This window comes from Triticum aestivum, chromosome 4B, assembly GCF_018294505.1.
Source record: "Triticum aestivum cultivar Chinese Spring chromosome 4B, IWGSC CS RefSeq v2.1, whole genome shotgun sequence".
Lineage (NCBI taxonomy): Eukaryota > Viridiplantae > Streptophyta > Magnoliopsida > Poales > Poaceae > Triticum > Triticum aestivum.
Genome location: NC_057804.1, coordinates 134,254,355 through 134,273,870, shown reverse-complemented (window position 1 = coordinate 134,273,870; position 19,516 = coordinate 134,254,355). Strand labels below are relative to the sequence as shown.

At 48.5% G+C, this 19,516-nt stretch overlaps 1 protein-coding gene across 1 annotated transcript; it reads left to right on the top strand.

Annotated features, from left to right (window-relative positions):
• The first annotated feature begins 17,598 nt into the window (after positions 1–17,598).
• LOC123094623 (ferroptosis suppressor protein 1) lies at positions 17,599–19,092 on the top strand. Its single transcript, XM_044516589.1, has 2 exons — positions 17,599–17,837; positions 17,924–19,092. Exons 1-2 carry the CDS (start codon positions 17,731–17,733, stop codon positions 18,924–18,926), a joined length of 1,110 nt encoding a protein of 369 aa, XP_044372524.1. The 5' UTR covers positions 17,599–17,730; the 3' UTR covers positions 18,927–19,092.
• The last annotated feature ends 424 nt before the right edge of the window (positions 19,093–19,516 follow it).

Sequence of the window (19,516 nt, the reverse complement as noted above, 5' to 3'; positions counted from 1 at the left end):
ATTGATGACAATGCTTTTGCGGACTAATCGTGTGCCTTGAGTTTTTCAGTTGCTTCATCGCTAGGCACAAGACGGTTCGGTGCCCCTCGAAGACTATTGAAGACGGCGTTTTTCTATGTTTCTTTTTGGTGGATTTGAGTCGTAGGAGAGCCGTACTATTAAGAGGGGGTCCACGTCAGAAAGGTTCGGGTGGAATCATCACGTACACGTTCCCTTCCTTGTCTCCTCCTTTCCCTTGCACTTTGGAGCATTCCCCGTTTATCCTCTATGTGAGTGTCTGGACTACTGTTCCCCAGCTTGCGGTAGTACTGCTCCCTGGAGTGGTGGTACCGCAGGCACTTGCGGTAGTACCGTGCCCACGCGCAGTAGTACCGCGGGAGCCCACGGTAGTACCGCTCCTTCGGAGTCGTAGTACCGTGGCTCCCTGGCCAAGTACCGCTGCCTCGCGGTAGTAGGCGCGGATGTAATTTTTTACATCCGCGCCCACACTGTAGTACCGCACGTTGAGGGCGGTAGTACCGCGGGTGCCCATGGTAGTACCGCTCCCCCCGAGCTGTAGTATCGTGGTTCCCTGGCCTAGTGCTGTTGCTTCATGGTAGTAGGGGCGGATGTAATTTTTACATCCCCACCCACACGGTAGTACCACGCCTTGTGCACGGTAGTATCGTGATGGATGTTTGCTTTGTCTCTTTGGCCACGAAAGTAGGCACGGATGTATTTTTATTCATCTGTGCCGTTTCCAGACTAGGACTTACCTGCCTCGCGGTAGTACCGCAGGTGGGAGCGGTAGTACCGCGCTCGCGGTAGTACTGCTTGTGTTATAGTCTCTGCAGCTGTCGCGGTAGTACCGTGGTCTCCCATGGTAGTACCGCGTGGCCTTGCGGTAGTACCGTGCTCCTGGAGCAGTAGTACCGCGTGTCGCAGGCTGGTCTAAGTGGATAACGGTTGGATGTTGTCGTCCACTATAAAAGGTGTGTCTCCTACCTCTAGTTGACCACCTCTTCCATCCCTAAGCTCCATTGTTGCTCCAAGCTCCATTTTCGGCCGATCTCTCTCCCTAGCCAATCAAACTTGTTGATTTGCTCGGGATTGGGTGACAAGGCCCCGATCTACACTTCCACCAAGAGATATTCGATTCCCCCCACTAATCCCTAGCGGATCTTGTTACTCTTGGGTGTTTGAGCACCCTAGACGGTTGAGGTCACCTCGGAGCCATAGTCCATTGTGGTGAAGCTTCGTGGTGTCGTTGGGATCCTCCAATTAAGTTGTGGAGATTGCCCCAACCTTGTTTGTAAAGGTTCGGTCGCCGCCTTCAAGGGCACCAATAGTGGAATCACGGCATCTCGCATTGTGTGAGGGCGTGAGGAGATTACGGTGGCCCTAGTGGCTTCTTGGGGAGCATTGTGCCTCCACACCGCTCTAACGGAGACGTACTTCCCCTTAAAAGGAAGGAACTTCGGTAACACATCCTCGTCTCCACCGGCTCCACTCTTGGTTATTTCGTGCCTTTACTTTTGCAAGCTTATTGTGTTGTATCCCTTGCTTGCTTATGTGCTAGTTGTTATTGCATCATATAGGTTGCTCACATAGTTGCATATCTAGACAACCTATTTTGTTGCAAAGTTTAAATTGGTAAAGAAAAGCTTAAAAATTGTTAGTTGCCTATTCACCCCCCCCTCTAGTCAACTATATCGATCCTTTCAATTGGTATCAGAGCCTCGTCTCTTTATTAAGGACTTTGCCGTCCGAAGAGTATGGTTGACGCCACAGACGGTTGTGGAGGAGCACTCCGGTGTGAATCCTACCTCGTCTACGGCCGATGGGGGAACCTCGGTCTCACGTGAGGAATTCAATGTGGCTCTAGACACATTGAAAGACTCCATGACGACCAAGGTTGAAAGCATGTTTACTAAATTTCTAGAAGGACTTAAACTGTCCACCTCGCCGATGAAAGTGGGTGATCCCACTAACAAGGTGACGGATGCTACCTCCGACAAGGGGGAAGCTAACAGTGAAAAGGGTCCTTCTACTAGTGGTAAAAATGGCTCCGGCATCTTTGCCCATGTGGAACCTCCAACTTATGGTGGACCGATTCCCTCTACTCATTTAAATCATGCCGGTCCTCCTCCTAAGATTGTGAAAAATGAGGATTTTGATTCTTGGGTGTATCGCTTCAAGCGTCATTTAAAGCATGTGAATACTAATCTTTGGAGAATCATTGAAGAAGGTTTCTATCCACATGACCCAAGCAACTTCACCCCTCGAGAAGCCGTGGATAATCAATTCAATGAGAATGCTCTCTTCATCATCCAAGAGGCAATTCTCCCCGAAGATCTCCCTCATCTTCGACCCTACGCCACGGCCAAAGACGCGTGGCAGTGCGTTGTGTCTCTCTATCGGGGAAGCGCGAGCATTCAACGCTCCAACTATGAAGTGGTGCAAGATGAAGCCGATGGGTTTGCTATGAAGGAAGATGAAGAACCTCGTGAGCTCTTTTGGAGAGTTACCAAACTTGCGGTCTCACTCCGAGATCATGGGAGCAAGGACACGGATGACAATTGGATCAAACGCAAGTTTCTCAAGGCCATGATGCCCTACAACAAGGCCATGTCCTCCGTCATTCGTCAAAGACCGGACTTCCACTCCATGACCTCAAGTGAAGTGTTGGATGAGTTCGTTGCAATGAGCATCTTGGACAAGACCGACGATAACGCGGTGCTCCGGTCTCAAAGAGCAAAGAAGCCCAACCTTGCCTTGAAGGCCAAGGTTATTGTGGAAGAAGAGGAAGAAGAGGAAGAGGAGGAGAGCAATCCCGAAGATACAAAATATGATTATCACGAGCACATGGCTCTTGCTTGAAGGCAATTTTGGAGCAAGAAGAACTCAAGACCCAATTTCAACAAGAACAACTCAAGTGGCTTCAAGAGCAAGCAACGAGTTAGAACTTGTTTCAACTATGGCAATGTGAGCCACTTCGTTGCGGATTGTCCTTACGAGAAGCGGGAAGACAATGGTGGCAAGCTCATCCGGAGAGACAAAGCCAAGTCTTTCCCCAACAAGAACAACTTCACCAAGAAGACTCCTACTCGAGGGTTGGTGGTTCAAGAGGAGTACCGTGAGGATGACGATGATGATGAAGATAGTGAAGCAATGGCCATGGCATCCGTTGCCATTGCCACAACTCCCCGGGTGTCTCTCTTCGATTCACCCAACGAGAACATCACCGCCAAGTGCCTCATGGCTAAAGCCACCAACAAGGTAACCCCCAACATCAAAACCACCATTATTCCTAATCCTTCTTTGACGGTTGGGATTGATGATGGTAAGGGGTCTAATGAGGAGGTAAATGATTTTGAGTCCTTTATGAGTAAGCTCAAGGGCAAATCCAAGAAGCACTTTGTTGCTCTCTTGGAACAACTTGGTGAAGCCAATGACATGATCGAGGCTCACGAAGAAACCATCTCTAAGATGGAAGGTCATAGTCGTGACTATGCCGATGAGATATCGGATCTCTCTAATGCTCTTGAGGAAGAGCGTGGGCATCGTTTGGCTCTTGAGGAGTCACAAAACGATGACCATGCCAAGTTAAAGAAAGATCTCGATCATGCTCTTGTTGTGTCTCGTGTGCTAACTTCCGAGAAGGCTAAACTTGGGGTTGATCATGCTAGACTCAAGGAGGAGTTTGATGTGCTTGACAAGGCCCACAAGGTCTTGAAGGGTGCTCATGCTAACCTCAAGGAGTCTCATGCTCAACTCCAAGTTAAGATAACCAAGGAGAAGGCCACCTTTCCTCACTTAATCTTAATTGATAACGCAAATGCTACTAACCCGTGTTGTGAGCATGTGCATCTTGTGGAGGAGAATGCCAAGTTGAAGGAACAACTCGAGAAAGGCCTTGTGTCATGCATACAAGGTGAGAAGAACCTAAATGACCTTTTGAGCAATCAAAAGGAAGTTGTGGCCAAGGAGGGAGTTGGGTTCTCACCCAAGTCCAAGAACAAGAAGAAGAACGAGAAGAAGAATGACAAGACCAAACGACCTCCCCCGCTTAAGCAAACTTTTGTGAAGGAGGGAGAGGGTGCTCCTAAGGAGAAGAAGAACAATGCGAAGAGTGGTGATGCCAAAAAGGGCAAAGTCACCTCTCCCAACAAAGCCGGCGACTTTAACCCTTCTTATGTGTTGTGCCGTGCTAGTGATGGGCATGTTTATGCTAAATTTGTTGGTTCTTCTTATGAGTACATTGAATGGTCTATTTGGGTTCCTAAGACCCTTGTTACTAACATCAAAGGACCCATTACTAAATGGGTACCTAAAACCAAGCATTGATCTCTTGTAGGTGTTTGCTTCCGGTGGGGGATCATGGTTGCTCGATAGTGGAGCAACAAATCATATGACCGGGAGCAAGGACTTGGTGGTGGACGTGCAAAAGATCCCATCTATGCCCACCAATGTCGAGTGGGGTGATGCCTCACATTCTAAGGTATTGGGTCTTGGCAAGGTTGTCATTTCTCATGATCTAACGATCGAGAAAGTCATGCTTGTTGAGTCCCTTGCATACAATTTACTTTCCGTTCGTCAACTTGCACTCATGGGCTTTGCCACCTTCTTTGATGTTGATACCGTGGCCCTCTTGTGGAGCAAGACTCTTAAAGTAGCCTTTGTTGGGCATGTCGAGAATGGTCTCTATGTGATTAACTTTTCGGAGCGACCCACTAAGACCGCGACATGCCTAATGGCTAAAGTTGATGTGGGATGGCTTTGGCATCGCCGTTTAGCCCACGTCAATATGAGATCTTTGCAAAGTCTTCTCAAGGGGGACCATGTCCGTGGACTAACAAATGTTAGTTTTGCCAAAGATCGTGCTTGCAGTGCTTGTATCGAAGGAAAGCTTCATGAGACGGCTCACCCTCCCACGACTATCATCTACTCGAAGAGACCCTTGGAGCTCCTTCACATGGACCTCTTTGGGCCTCCATCCTTTGATAGTCTTGGGGGAAGAAAGTATTGCTTGGTGATTGTGGATGATTATTCAAGATACACTTGGGTATATTTCTTCAAGAGGAAGAGTGAAACTCAACAAACCGTCATCGACTTTGCAAATGAAGCTCAACGACAACATGATGCAAAGATCTTGACAATAAGAAGTGACAACGGCACCGAGTTCAAGAACTACACCTTGGATGAGTTCCTTAGTGATGAGGGGATCAAGCATCAATATTCCGCTCCATACACCCCTCAACAAAATGGTGTTGCGGAGAGGAAGAACCGGACGTTGATGGATGCGGCAAGGACCATGATGGCGGAGTTCAAGTCTCCATACAACTTTTGGGCCGAAGCCATCAACACCGCGTGTCATGCATCAAATCGGCTCTATCTCCGCAAAGGCTTGAACAAGACTCCTTATGAAATCTCACCGGTAACAAGCCCAATCTCAAGTACTTCCGGGTGTTCGGGTGTAAGTGTTTCATTCTCAAAAAGGGTGTTCGTTTGTCTAAATTTGAGGCTAGAGCTTATGAGGGCATATTTGTTGGTTATGCTACAAACTCTCATGCTTACCGTGTTCTCAACAAGTCCACCGGACTCATTGAGGAGACGTGTAACGTGGAGTTTGACGAAAATAACGGCTCCCAAGTGGAGCAAAGTGGTACTTGTGATGTAGGTGATGAAATTCCTCCCCAAGCCATAAGAAGAATGGGTATTGGTCATATTCTACCCATTGAGGAACCCCTTGTGGCCGAAGGAGAAGGACAATGCTCCACTCAAGTGGAGCCATCACCTCTCCAAGACCCACACACTTCCGAACAACAAAGTGAAGGCCCTCAACCTCATGAACAAGACAAAGGGCAAGATCAAACTCAAGATGGTGGTGATCCACCAAATGATGCCCAAGGTCAAGTTCTCCCCCTCGAGCAAGTTCAAGATCAAGAGCAAGCTCAAGATCTCGAACAAGCTCAAGACGGCGCTCAAGATAATCAAGTTGATCCTCCTCCTTCCACATCCGAGGAGGAATTAGAGCGTCGTGCCGCGAAGATTGCTTCCAAGCTCACCACCAAAGGCCATCTCATGGAGAATGTGGTTGGAAGCCTAAGAAAGGGGGTAAGCACTCGTAGACAATTAGCAAACTATTGTGAACATCACGCGTTTGTCTCTTGTGTTGAACCCCAAAAGGTCTATGAGGCGCTCGAAGATTCGGATTGGCTCAATGCCATGCATGAAGAACTCAACAACTTCGAGTACAACAAGGTGTGGAGATTGGTGCCACGGCCGTCGGGGAACCATAACGTCATTGGAACCAAGTGGATTTTCAAGAACAAGCAAGACGCTCATGGGAACATCATTCGCAACAAGGCAAGATTGGTAGCACAAGGCTACTCCCAAGTCGAGGGTATCGACTACGGTGAAACCTTTGCTCCCGTTGCTCGCCTTGAATCCATTCGTTTGTTGATTGCTTATGCTTCCCATCACAACTTTAAGTTACAACAAATGGATGTGAAAAGTGCTTTTCTTAATGGTCCTATTAATGAGTTGGTTTATGTCAAGCAACCCCCCGGGTTCGAGGATCCTTACTTCCCGGATCATGTGTATCAACTCGATAAGGCACTCTATGGCCTTAAACAAGCCCCACGTGCGTGGTATGACCACCTTACCGAGTTGTTACAAGATCGTGGATTTGAAGTTGGGCAAATCGATCCCACTCTTTTTACTAAGAAGGTCAAAGGGGAGTTGTTTGTGTGCCAACTATATGTTGATGACATTATCTTTGGTTCCCCTAACAAAGCTTTCAATGAAGAATTTGCCGCTCTCATGACCTCTAAGTTCAAGATGTCTTCGATGGGAGAGTTGAAGTTCTTCCTTGGTTTTGATATCAAACAAAGAAGAGAAGGTACCTTCATCAACCAAGCCAAATACACTCAAGACATGCTTAAGAGATTCAAGCTAAGTGATGTCAAGCCGGCCTCTACTCCAATGCCCACCAAGTGCCAACTTGACATTGATCCCAATGGTAAAGCGGTGGATCAAAAGGTATATCGCTCTATGATTGGATCCTTGCTTTACCTTTGTGCATCTAGACCGGATATCATGTTGAGTGTGGGAATGTGTGCACGGTTTCAAGCCGCACCAAAGGAAAGCCACTATGTGGCGGTCAAGCGAATCTTTCGATATTTGGCTCATACCCCAAACTTTGGCCTATGGTACCCAAGAGGAGCTAACTTCAAGCTTGAAGGATTTACGGATTCCGATTGGGCGGGAGACAAGGTGGATAGGAAGTCCACTTCCGGAGGGTGCCAATTTCTTGGTTGCTCTTTGGTGAGTTGGTCTTCCAAGAAGCAAAGTTGTGTGTCTCTCTCGTCCACCGAAGCGGAATATGTGGCGGCCGGTAGTTGTTGTGCACAACTCTTATGGATGAGGCAAACTTTAAAGGAATACGGTGTCATTTGTGACAAAGTGCCTCTTTGGTGTGACAATGAAAGTGCCATCAAGATTTCTCTCAACCCGGTGCAACATTTCAAGACGAAGCATATTGAGATTCGGTATCACTTCATCCGGGATCACATTAGGCGAGGGGAGATCGAGCTCAAGTATGTCAACACTCATGATAACCTTGCAGATATTTTCACGAAGCCCTTGGATGAAGCAAGATTTCGCGAGTTAAGGCATGAGCTAAATATCATTGATTCGAGCAATGTGACTTGAGCCCGTGCACACCCCACCTCACTCAACTTGTTATCTAGTTTAGGTGTAGGCATGGACATAGGGGGGGTGTTGTTCTCTCAATGAACTCTCCCTCCCCCCATTATGCATAAATCGATCAACTCTTTCACATTAGCCATTTTTGATGGTACTTGTGCTTCAAAGACGAGTTTTGGTCATGGGCCCAAGGATAATTCTTCGCGGTGCCATACCAACTAACTCAAACATAGGTGGCTCCGGCCATCGCCCTCTCCTTTTTGAGAGGTAGTGTCGCATGGTTGCTTCTTGTTGTCTCTCTGCCTTTGGGTTGTGCGTGTTCTTGTGGTGTCTCTTGTGCTAAAAGTTTCATTGCAAAGACCTCTTTTTGTGTGTTGGGACCAACGTTTTCTTGAGCTCACGGTACTACCGCAGCCTTCTACGGTACTACCGCATGTAGAGAGCACGGTACTACCGCCCCCACGCGGCAATAATTTTTTACTGCCGCCTGGGAGAGCGGTACTACCACTTTGGTGCGGTACTTCCGCCCAAGCGGTACTACCGCGAGGATTTGCGGTACTACCGCGCCATCATAGACGCGTGGGGATAAGGACGGGCAGGGGGAGTTCTAACTCCCCCATACCCATTCGTCAGTTTCCCCACTTCGTCTCTCTCTCCCTCGCTCAAGAATGGGGTCGGCGTCCTTCGCCGGATCTCCGACTCCGGTTGCTCTCCTGCGATTCCGTCCGGTGGGATCATTCCCCACCACGCGCTCTTGTCATGGACCAAGGTCTTTCCCCAACTCCCTCTCATTTTTGTTGTTTTCCTTGCCTCTAGGTTTTTGGGGGAGACTTGTGTGTTCTTGAGATTCTTAGGCTAAATCTATGCAAGAGTAGGATGTAGGAGAGTAGTATTGCATAGGGATTATACTTTTCACTTTGTCATGTGCTAGATTTGATCAACTGTAGTACCTCCGTGGTTTCGCGGTTCTTCTCAGATTCAAACTTTGGTTCGGATCTGACAAGATGCGGTACTACCGCACCACATGCGCGGTACTACCGCTTGTCCGGTACTACCGCCCGTCGGGCGCGGTACTATTGCCCGCGCTGCGGCACTAAAATTTTACTACCGCTCCGACCCCTGTACTACCGTGACTTCGCACGGTACTACCGCGACTTGGAGCGGTACTAAAATTTTAGTACCGCCACATCCGGCAGTACTACCATGGATCCCATCTATCTCATGGGAAATTTCTCGTATACTTTCTATGTGTTTCTTGCGCTTTGCCGTGGTCTTTGCATTGATAATTTTTGCTTGTCGTGGGTGTTTTTGCATTTTGTGTCTCAGGTGGTGGCTCCCGCCATTCCAATCCCAGTCGTGACACTGGCTCCAAGCATCTGCGCAATCCAGGTGAAGCACCAGAGGGCTCCACTGCCCCCAAGCGCCATGTCAAGACATCCGCTAGCAAGCACAAGGAACCTGCTAAGGGCATGGACGAGATACCCCAATCTGAGTGCATCCGTCTCAGGCAGCTCAACCCGTATGTGATTCCTTGTGCTACCGTCAGAGGCTGTGAGTTTTTTTGGAACAAGCAGCAGACTCTCACCTATCTGGATGTCATCAAGAACAAGCAAAATACCTATGTAGATGTCAAGTGGATAGACATGCATCACCTGAGGAAGGACAAGTATCGTGAGTAGTTTGGAGAAGCTCTGGACTTGGTGGAGCAGTTTGCTATTGAGCATGTGATCTCTTTCCATCTTGACTACGACCCTGAGCTTATTTGTCAGTTCTTTGCCTCAGTGTTCTTTCACTCTGGGGAGGAGCGGAGGATGACATGGATGACCAATGGTCGTCAGTTGACTGCTACCTGGAAGGAGTTCATGGATCTGCTCCAGGTTCCTGATGATGAGCTCAACTCACCAGTGGGTGTTCGCCCCCATGCCAATCCTGAGTCTGTGAACAAGGACAAGCTTCAGCTGTTCTATGTTGAGAAGGTGCTTGCCAATAGCAAGTCGACGTGGGTGCTCAACTCTTTTCTGGATATCATGTATCGCATCTTCCGCAACTCTCTGTTCCCTCGCATTGGTGACAAGGACAAGGTTCATGCCTATATGGTGGATATGATGCTCCTGTGCGAGGAGGCTCGCGTGTCTCAGACTCAGCCACTTGATGTCTCACACATCATGTGGTGTGAGCTTCGGTTTGCGGTGTTCAACCGCAAGGTGCCTATCTATGGACCATACCTGTTTCTGTTGATCTCCAAGACTTGGGCGAAGCAGTACCCTGGTGATGAGTTCCTTGCTCCTGACTGGATTCGGCGTGATCTCATCAGTCTCCGTGTCAAGCCCAACTGGGCCAACACTACTACTCGTGCTGAGGCGACTGCTGCTAAGAGGGCTATTGATGAGGATGAGGCTGAAGCAGAGGATGTTGCTGCTGACCGTGCTGCTGGGTCTTCCCATAGTTCCTCCATGCCCTCGTGGGCCAAGAAGCTGAAGGACAAGATGAATACTCTTTTTTGCATGCAAGCTAAGGGGCAGTACAAGACTCATGTGGCATCCAAGGAGAGTCGTCGCCGTGACAAGAAGATTCTAAAGATGTATGGAAAGGACGTGTCTGGTGGGTCTGAGGATCACATTACCCCAGAGGTTGAGTGGATGGAGAAACAAGGCTACAAGTGGACTGATTCTGAGGAGGACGTCGAGGAGACCATTCCTACTGCCGGGTCTGACGAGGACCGTTGGGATGATTTCGCTGCTTGAGCCACCACTTGTGTGTAGGTGTCCTCTCTGCCTTTTTGGCGTCTCGATGCCAAAGGGGGAGAGAGTGTAGGGATTTGCGAGTCGTGTTTCGTGTGTTTGCGTGCCTCGTTTGAACTTGCGTGTCTTGTTTGAACCTCATTTCGGTTTCTTTGGTTTAGTTTGTCCCTCATATGGTGTAAGACATATGCTCTCTATCTATCTTAGTGAGCTAGTGTTATATTGTGCTACCTTTGTTTATGCACTTACTTAGATTGTTAGTCTTACATGCCTTGTCTCTAAAATATAGGGGGAGTGTTGATCCTAGCTTGTGTGTTGTGCAGTCCAAAGCATCCATCTAGATTGCACACATCTAGGGGGAGCCCGTCTACATTTTAGAGAGGAGGGGTTTGCCTATGCTCATTATTTTTCCCTTTGTGCAAATCACGTATTGTCATCAATCCACCAAAAAGGGGGAGATTGTAAGGGCGTATTTATCCCTAAGTGTTTTGGTGATTGATGACATTGCTTTTGCGAACTAATAATGTGCCTTGAGTTTCTCAGTTGCTTCATCGCTAGGCACAAGACGGTCCGGTGCCCCTCGAAGACTATTGAAGACGACGTTTTTCTACGTTTCTTTTTAGTGGATTTGAGTCGTAGGAGAGCCGTACTATTAAGAGGGGGTCCGCGTCGGAAAGGTTCGGGTGGAATCATCACGTACATGTTCCCTTCCTTGTCTCCTCCTTTCCCTTGCACTTTGGAGCATTCCCCGTTTATCCTCTATGTGAGTGTCTGGACTACTGTTGCTGAGCTTGCGGTAGTACTACTCCCTGGAGCGGTAGTACCGCAGGCACTTGCGGTAGTACCGTGCCCACACGCGGTAGTACCGCGGGAGCCCACGGTAGTACCGCTCCTTCGGAGTCGTAGTACCGTGGCTCCCCGGCCAAGTACCGCTGCCTTGCAGTAGTAGGTGTGGATGTAATTTTTTACATCCGCGCCCACACGGTAGTACCGCACGTTGAGGGTGGTAGTATCGTGAGTGCCCACGGTAGTACCGCTCCCCCCGAGCTGTAGTACCGTGGTTCCCTGGCCTAGTGCCGTTGCTTCACGGTAGTAGGGGCGGATGTAATTTTTTACATCTGCACCCACACAGTAGTACCGCGCCTTGTGCACGGTAGTACCGTGACGGATGTTTGCTTCGTCTCTTTGACCACGGAAGTAGGCACAAATGTATTTTTATTCATCCTGCCATTTCCAGGCTAGGACTTACCTGCCTCGCGGTAGTACCGCAGGTGGGAGCGGTAGTACCGCACTCGCGGTAGTACTGCTTGTGTTATAGTCTCTGCAGCTGCCGCGGTAGTACCGCGTGGCCTTGCGGTAGTACCGCGCTCCTGGAGCGGTAGTACCGCGTGACGCAGGCTGGTCTAAGTGGATAACGGTTGGATGTTGTCGTCCACTATAAAAGGTGTGTCTCCTACCTCTAGTTGACTACCTCTTCCAACCCTAAACTCCATTCTTGCTCCAAGCTCCATTTTCGGCCGATCTCTCTCCCTAGCCAATCAAACTTGTTGATTTGCTCGGGATTGGGTGACAAGGCCCCAATCTACACTTCCACCAAGAGATATTCGATTCCCCCCACTAATCCCTAGCGGATCTTGTTACTCTTGGGTGTTTGAGCACCCTAGATGTTTGAGGTCACCTCGGAGCCATAGTCCATTGTGGTGAAGCTTCGTGGTGTCGTTGGGAGCCTCCAATTAAGTTGTGGAGATTGCCCCAACCTTGTTTGTAAAGGTTCGGTCGCCGCCTTCAAGGGCACCAATAGTGGAATCACGGCATCTCGCATTGTGTGAGGGCATGAGGAGATTATGGTGGCCCTAGTGGCTTCTTGGGGAGCATTGTGCCTCCACACTACTCTAACGGAGACGTACTTCCCCTTAAAAGGAAGGAACTTCGGTAACACATCCTCGTCTCCATCGGCTCCACACTTGGTTATTTCGCGCCTTTACTTTTGCAAGCTTATTGTGTTGTATCCCTTGCTTGCTTATGTGCTAGTGGTCATTGCATCATATAGGTTGCTCACATAGTTGCATATCTAGACAACCTATTTTGTTGCAAAGTTTAAATTGGTAAAGAAAAGCTTAAAATTGTTAGTTGCCTATTCACCCCCCCCCCTCTAGTCAACCATATCGATCCTTTCAAGTATTCTAGCAAATTCCAAATCATGTATGGCTCTCTCAAAAGGTGTGTACAGCAATGATGATTGTGGTAAACTAACAATCAAAGACGCAAATAATACAAGAAGCTCCAAGCAAAACACATAACATGTGGTGAATAAAAATATAGCTCCAAGTAAATTACCGATGGAAGCAGACGAAAGAGGGGATGTCTTTCGGGGCATCCCCAAGCTTTGACTTTTTGGTGTCCTTGGATTATCTTGGGGGTGCCATGGGCATCCCCAATATTAGGCTCTTGCCACTCTTTGTTCCATAATCCATCAAAAGAATTCACCCAAAACTTGAAAACTTCACAACACAAAACTCAATAGAAATCTCGTGAGCTCCGTTAGTTAAAGAAAACAAAAGACTACTTTAAGGTAATGTAATAAACTCATTCTTTATTTATATTGGTGTTAAACCTACTGTATTCCAACTTCCTTATGGTTTATAAATTAATTTATTAGCCATAGATGCATTGAAATAAGCAAACAACACACGAAAAACAGAATCTGTCAAAAACAGAACAGTCTGTAGTAATCTGTAACTAACGCAAACTTCTAGAACTCTAAAACTTCTACCAAAATAGGACGTACTAGAGAATTTGTTTATTGATCAGCAGCAAAAATAATCAATGCAAAAGCATGTTTCTATGATTTATTGAATTTTTTTCTCGTGAGCGCAAAGTTTCTGTTTTTCGGCAGTATCAAATCAACTATCATCGTAGGTTATCCTATAGGTTCTACTTGGCACAAACACTAATTAAAACATAAAAACACATCTAAACAGAAAGTAGAAACAAAATTTAACACTAAACAGGAACAAAAACAAAGAACAAAAAATAAAATTGGGTTGCCTCCCAACAAGCGCTATCGTTTAACGCCCCTAGCTAGGCATAAAAGCAAGGATAGATCTAACGGGTGCCATCTTTGATTTTCAGTTTATTAGCAGAGTCATGCTCGAATCCAGGAGGTTCTTTACGTTTCCCTTCATACTCGGAAATTCTTAGATCCAAAGAATCCAACCGCTCATTACAAAGGGTAATCAACATATTCATGCGGTGAAGATTTCCGCTAACACTTTTAAGAGGCTCAAGAGATTTTTGTAAAATTTTTGTTACTTTGCAAATCTTTCCAAACACTTGGGTTTCTTCTTGGGTAGGATGTGGTCCTCCCTTTTGAGGTAGTGTTCCCACAATCCCTTTTGACGCACCCTACCGTAGAACCCAACGGTTGTCATAAAGGTTCGACCTATAAAGATCTTCGTAGAATATGTACGAGCCAATATGAGCATCCATGTTCCGCTATTGGTTATTGACCAAAGAGGTGTATCGGTCATGTCTACATAGTTCTCGAACCCGTAGGGTCCGCACGCTTAACGTTCGATGACGATATTGTATTATATGAGTTATGCGATTTGGTGACCGAATGTCGTTCGGAGTCCCAAATGAGATCACAAACATGATGATGAGTCTCGAAATGGTCGAGAGGTAAACATTGATATATAGGACGATGGTATTCGGACACCGGAAGTGTTCCGGAGGGTATCGGGTCACCGGGAGGTGTTTAGGGTGCCCCCGACAATCCTATGGGCCATATGGGCCTTGTGAAGGAACACACCAGCCCACAAGGGCCTGGTGCGCCCTATAAAGCCATAGGAGGAGGAGAAGGAAATGGGGGAAGGGAAGGGAAAGTGTGGATTAGGATTCCCACTTCCTTCCCTCACCCCCCCCCCTCTTTTCCTTCCCCTTCATGCATACATGGAAAGGGGCGCAGGCAAGGCAGGGCTCCTAGGGGGCGGCGGCCAACCCTAGGGCGCGCCCTGGCTGCCTCCCCTCCCCTCCCACCTATATATATGTGGGGAGGGGGGCGCCTCACAAACACACAACATTAATTGTTAGCCGTGCGCGACGCCCCCCCCCCCCCCTCCACAGTTTACACCCCCGGTCATATTCTCACGGTGCTTAGGCGATGCCCTGCATGGATCACTTCACCATCATCGTCACCACGCCGTCGTGTTGAGGGAACTTATCTACTTCCTCGACACCTTGCTGGATCAAGAAGGGGAGAGATGTCATCGCGCTGAACGTGTGCTAAACTCAGAGGTGTCGTACGTTCAATGCTTGATCGATCGGAGCTAGAAGAAGTTCGATTACATCAACCGCGTTGTCAAACGCTTCCGGTCGGTCTACGAGGGTACGTAGACACTCTCCCCCTTGTTGCTATGCATCTCCTAGATAGATCTTGCGTGAGCATAGGAATTCTTTTGAAATTGCATGCTACGTTTCCCAACAAGTGATGGTGATCTTAACATTCCTGCTACGGTTCCGGACAAGCCGGCTCATGGATCGACGAGCCTGGGCAGCTGCTACCTCTTGAGCACTGCGTTGGATTTCCCCGAAGAGGAGAGGATGATGCAGTAAAGTAGTGTAAGTATTTCCCTCAGTTTTTGAGAACCAGGGTATCAATCCAGTAGGAGATCACGCACGAGTCCCTCGTACCTACACAAAATGATAGCTACTCGCAACCAACGCGATTAGGGGTTGTCAATCCCTTCACGGTCACTAACGAGGGTGAGATCTGATAGAGATGATAAATAATATTTTTGGTATTTTTGATATAGAGATGCAAAGTAAAAAGTAAAAGGCAAAGTAAAAACAAAGCAAGTAATAAAGTAATGGAGATTGATATGATGAGAATAGACCCGGGGGCCATAGGTTTCACTAGTGGCTTCTCTCAAGAGCATAAGTATTCTACGGTGGGTGAACAAATTATTGTTGAGCAATTGATAGAATTGAGCATAATTATGAGTATATCTAGGTATGATCATGTGTATTGGCATCACGTCCGAGACAAGTAGATCGAAACAATTCTGCATCTACTACTATTACTCCACTCATCGACCGCTATCCAGCATGCATCTAGAGTATTAAGTTAAAAACAGAGTAACGCCTTAAGTAAGATGACATGATGTAGAGGGATAAATTCATGCAATATGATAAAAACCCCATCTTGTTATCCTCGATGGCAACAATAAAATATGTGCCTTGCTGCCCCTGCTGTCACTGGGAAAGGACACCGCAAGATTGAACCCAAAGCTAAACACTTCTCCCATTGCAAGAACTACCAATCTAGTTGGCCAAACCAAACGGATAATTCAAAGAGACTTGCAAAGATAACTCAATCATACATAAAAGAATTCAGAGAAGATTCAAATATTATTCATAGATAAGCTGGATCATAAACCCACAATTCATCGGTCTCAACAAACACACCGCAAAAAGAAGATTACATCGAATAGATCTTCACAAGAGGGGGGGAGAACATTGTATTGAGATCCAAAAAGAGAGAAGAAGCCATCTAGCTACTAGCTATGGACCCGAAGGTCTGAAGTAAACTACTCACACTTCATCGGAGAGGCTATGGTGTTGATGTAGAAGCCCTCCGTGGTAGATGCCCCCTCCGGCGGAGCTCCGGAATAGGCCCCAAGATGGGATCTCGTGGATACAGAATGTTGCGGCGGTGGAATTAGGTTTTGGCTCCGTATTTGATCTGTCGGGGGTACGTAGGTATATATAGGAGGAAGGAGTACGTCGGTGGAGCAACAGGGGGCCCACGAGGCAGGGGGCGCGCCCTAGGGGGGCGCCCCCCACCCTCGTGACCTCCTCGGTTGTTCCTTGGAGCAGGGTCCAAGTCTTCTGGATCACGTTCGGTGAGAAAATCATGTTCCCGAACGTTTCATTCCGTTTGGACTCTGTTTGATATTCTGTTTCTTCGAAATACTGAAATAGGCAAAAAAACAACAATTCTGGGCTGGGCCTCCGGTTAATAGGTTAGTTCCAAAAATAATATAAAAGTGGAAAATAAAGCCCAATATAGTCCAAAACAGTAGATAAAGTAGCATGAAGCAATCAAAAATTATAGATACGTTGGAGACGTATCAGCAGCGCTCACTCCGACCTGTGGCAGCAGCCTTGTTGCGGAGGTGATTGATAGGTCTTTGTGAGGGTTCCTCCCTCCAGACATGATGGTTGAGTTTGCTGGTGACATGCGAAACTATGGACGACGACTTGACGCAGAGGGGTGGTTGTGTAGCGGCAGCGATCGCAAATCACATGTAGCTGATAGTATTGTGGAAAAGTGGTGGCGACAACACATAAGTGACAGTGATGGTGGTGCTAGTCGAGCACCTAGTGTCGTGATCCGGGGTGAAAGCCTAGGTCGGACCTGAGTTGGTTATCCTTGGCAATGGCGATTTTTTATGTCGTTACTTTGTTGAAGGCATTGCTCGGATATGCTCGGACTTGTTTTTTTAGGCTGAAAACCTAGATTGTGGCCTTGGATGGTTCGATCCGGTGACAAGGCCGCTTGAGCGTCGCTCCCTTCCTGAAGGCGTTGCTGTTGAAGAACCTCGTCGTCCCAGTGGTGTCATGACATGGTTTGTCCATATATGATCATTGTTTATAGTTTGTCGATTGGAGATCTGATCGCTTTGCTTTTTCTTTTCTCGCCTACACATAATTTTGGTCTTATATGACTTTACTATTTGTCAGCGTGTTATTTGTGTGCGTGGGTTGGTGTTAGCTGTGTGCATCTTAATTATGCAGAGGCTGGGTGTGTGCTCACTAATCACTATGTTTGTATTTTCATGATGCTACATTTGAGTCAATAAAATTCACCATTTATAAAAAAATAATTTGTTCTCTACTTATTGATACAAGATGTAACTTCTAGTCAAAGTACCAATGATGCATATTAGAGGTTGTCTAAAAAATGTCATCTACTTCGAATATGGATAAGTTGAGTCCGAAGATTTGGGCAAGGCTGGCTAAGGCCAACGTCTCGTTATCGCCGGACTTCCAAAATGAGCTATTTTGTGGCTAGGCGGGAAATAGAACTACTCCTATTTTGGGGAATCAATTTTTTTTGGCAAATAATTATATCCCCGCAGGTTAGCTAGCTCATTGACAGGTGGGGTCCATATCCTGAGGGGCCCAGCTCGGTTTTGCCGCCGGCCGTGTCGACGTCCGACCGGCTTCGATCGACCCTCACGTACACAGGCACCTCTCTTGGTGTCCCAACCAGGGCTCGTTCCGTGCACCTGCAGCCATGCTGCGGTGCGACGGCGACCGCGTCGTCATTGTCGGCGGTGGCATCGCCGGCGCCCTCCTCGCCAAGACGCTCCAAAACCACGCCGACGTGGTCCTCATCGACCCGTACGCACGCACGCACGCCATTAATCGCGACATTGGTTGATCAGTTGTTATTGATTTTGTGATACGCCATGGATGGACGCATGCAGGAAGGAGTACTTCGAGATCCCGTGGGTGAACGTGCGCGCCAAGCTGGACCCGACGGTGGTGGAGCGCACCGTGATCCCGCACGCGGACTACCTCACCGACGCCAAGGTAGTGACGGCCAAGGCGGTCGGCGTCGATGACTCCGTCGTTCTCACCTCCATCGGTCGTACCGTCGGCTACGACTTCCTGGTCATCGCCACGGGCCGCACCTGCACCCGCCCCCAGAGCCGCCCCGAGCGACTCGAGATGTTCCACCGCGACAAGGACCGGATCGCCGCCGCGAGCTCCGTGCTCATCATCGGCGGCGGGCCCATCGGGGTCGAACTCGCGGCGGAGATCATCATGGACAGCCCCGACAAGCGCGTCACCCTCGTCCACGGCGGGCCTCGGCTGCTCATGGTGATGAGCCCCCGCGCGTCGGCCAAGGCGCTCGAGTGGCTCCGGTCGAAGAACGTCACCGTGCTGCTGGACCAGACCATCGACGTAGACCTCGCCGGCACCGGTGATGGTCACGACGGACAGCGCGACTTCACGACGTCCGCCGGGGAGACGGTGTCCGCCGACTGCCACTTCGTGTGCACGGGCCGGCCCGTCGCGTCCGGGTGGCTGCGGGGCACCTTCCTCGGAGAATACATTGACGCCGAGGGCAGGCTGGTGGTGGACGAGCACCTGCGCGTGGGCAGGCTCAAGAACGTGTTCGCCATCGGCGACATCACTGACGTGCCGGAGGCGAAGCAGGGGTACCTGGCGCAGCGGCACGCCATGGTGGTGTCCCGGAACCTGCGTCTGCTGCTCAGGTCCGCCGGGCCGGAGCATAAGCTGCACCGATACAAGGCCTCGAAGGCCGCCATCACCGTCACGCTTGGCCGCCGCGACGCGGTGTCGGAGCTGCCGTTCATGTCGCTCGTCGGCCACATCCCCGGCGTCGTCAAGCCACGGGACCTCTACGTGTCGCGGACGCGAAGGATGATGGGGATAAAAGGTAGTAGGAACGGGGAATCCTGATCGAGCGGTTCGAATTAATGTGCTGGTGCGGAAACGGTCCAACGACATCGATTCATCAGGCTCTCGTCAGATCGATCTGATCTCTTGCTCGTGTGGAGTGATACATATGTTGTTGATACTGTAAAAGGTGAAGCAAATTATTACTAAAAAAAACTATCCCTTCCTATCAAAGTATAAATTATACTAAGGTTGTGTCAATTATTTTAGATAGATAGAATACTACAGTTTTATCAGTCCGCTACAACATACCTAGCAAATGGGATTGGTTATATGTCTTTTCGAGGTTGCGTACCTTAGCTTTATTAGCAAAAGAGGCCGTGTGTTGCAATGGGACAGAAAAAATACACGTTCTTAACCCAACGACCACGACTCGAGACCCTGATAGGTAGACGTTCTTTATTTAAAATGGCATCACATTTGGGTTCCCGACGGTGATCTCACTGCTCACACAACGAAAATGTATTTGAATATGGCCAGTCCTAAGGCGTCTCTCTCTCTCACACACACACACATGCGCGCGCTCGCACGCACACAATCGCTCAGAATAAGATGAGAAAAGTGTTGTTTTTTTCCGCGAGGTTTTTCAGAGT

Bases quoted from the DNA above. Each gene is read 5' to 3' on its own strand.
- LOC123094623 (XM_044516589.1), top strand. From the start codon at position 17,731: ATGCTGCGGTGCGACGGCGACCGCGTCGTCATTGTCGGCGGTGGCATC. The intron at 17,838-17,923 runs GTACGCACGCAC...GGACGCATGCAG, and splicing joins GACGTGGTCCTCATCGACCC to GAAGGAGTACTTCGAGATCC.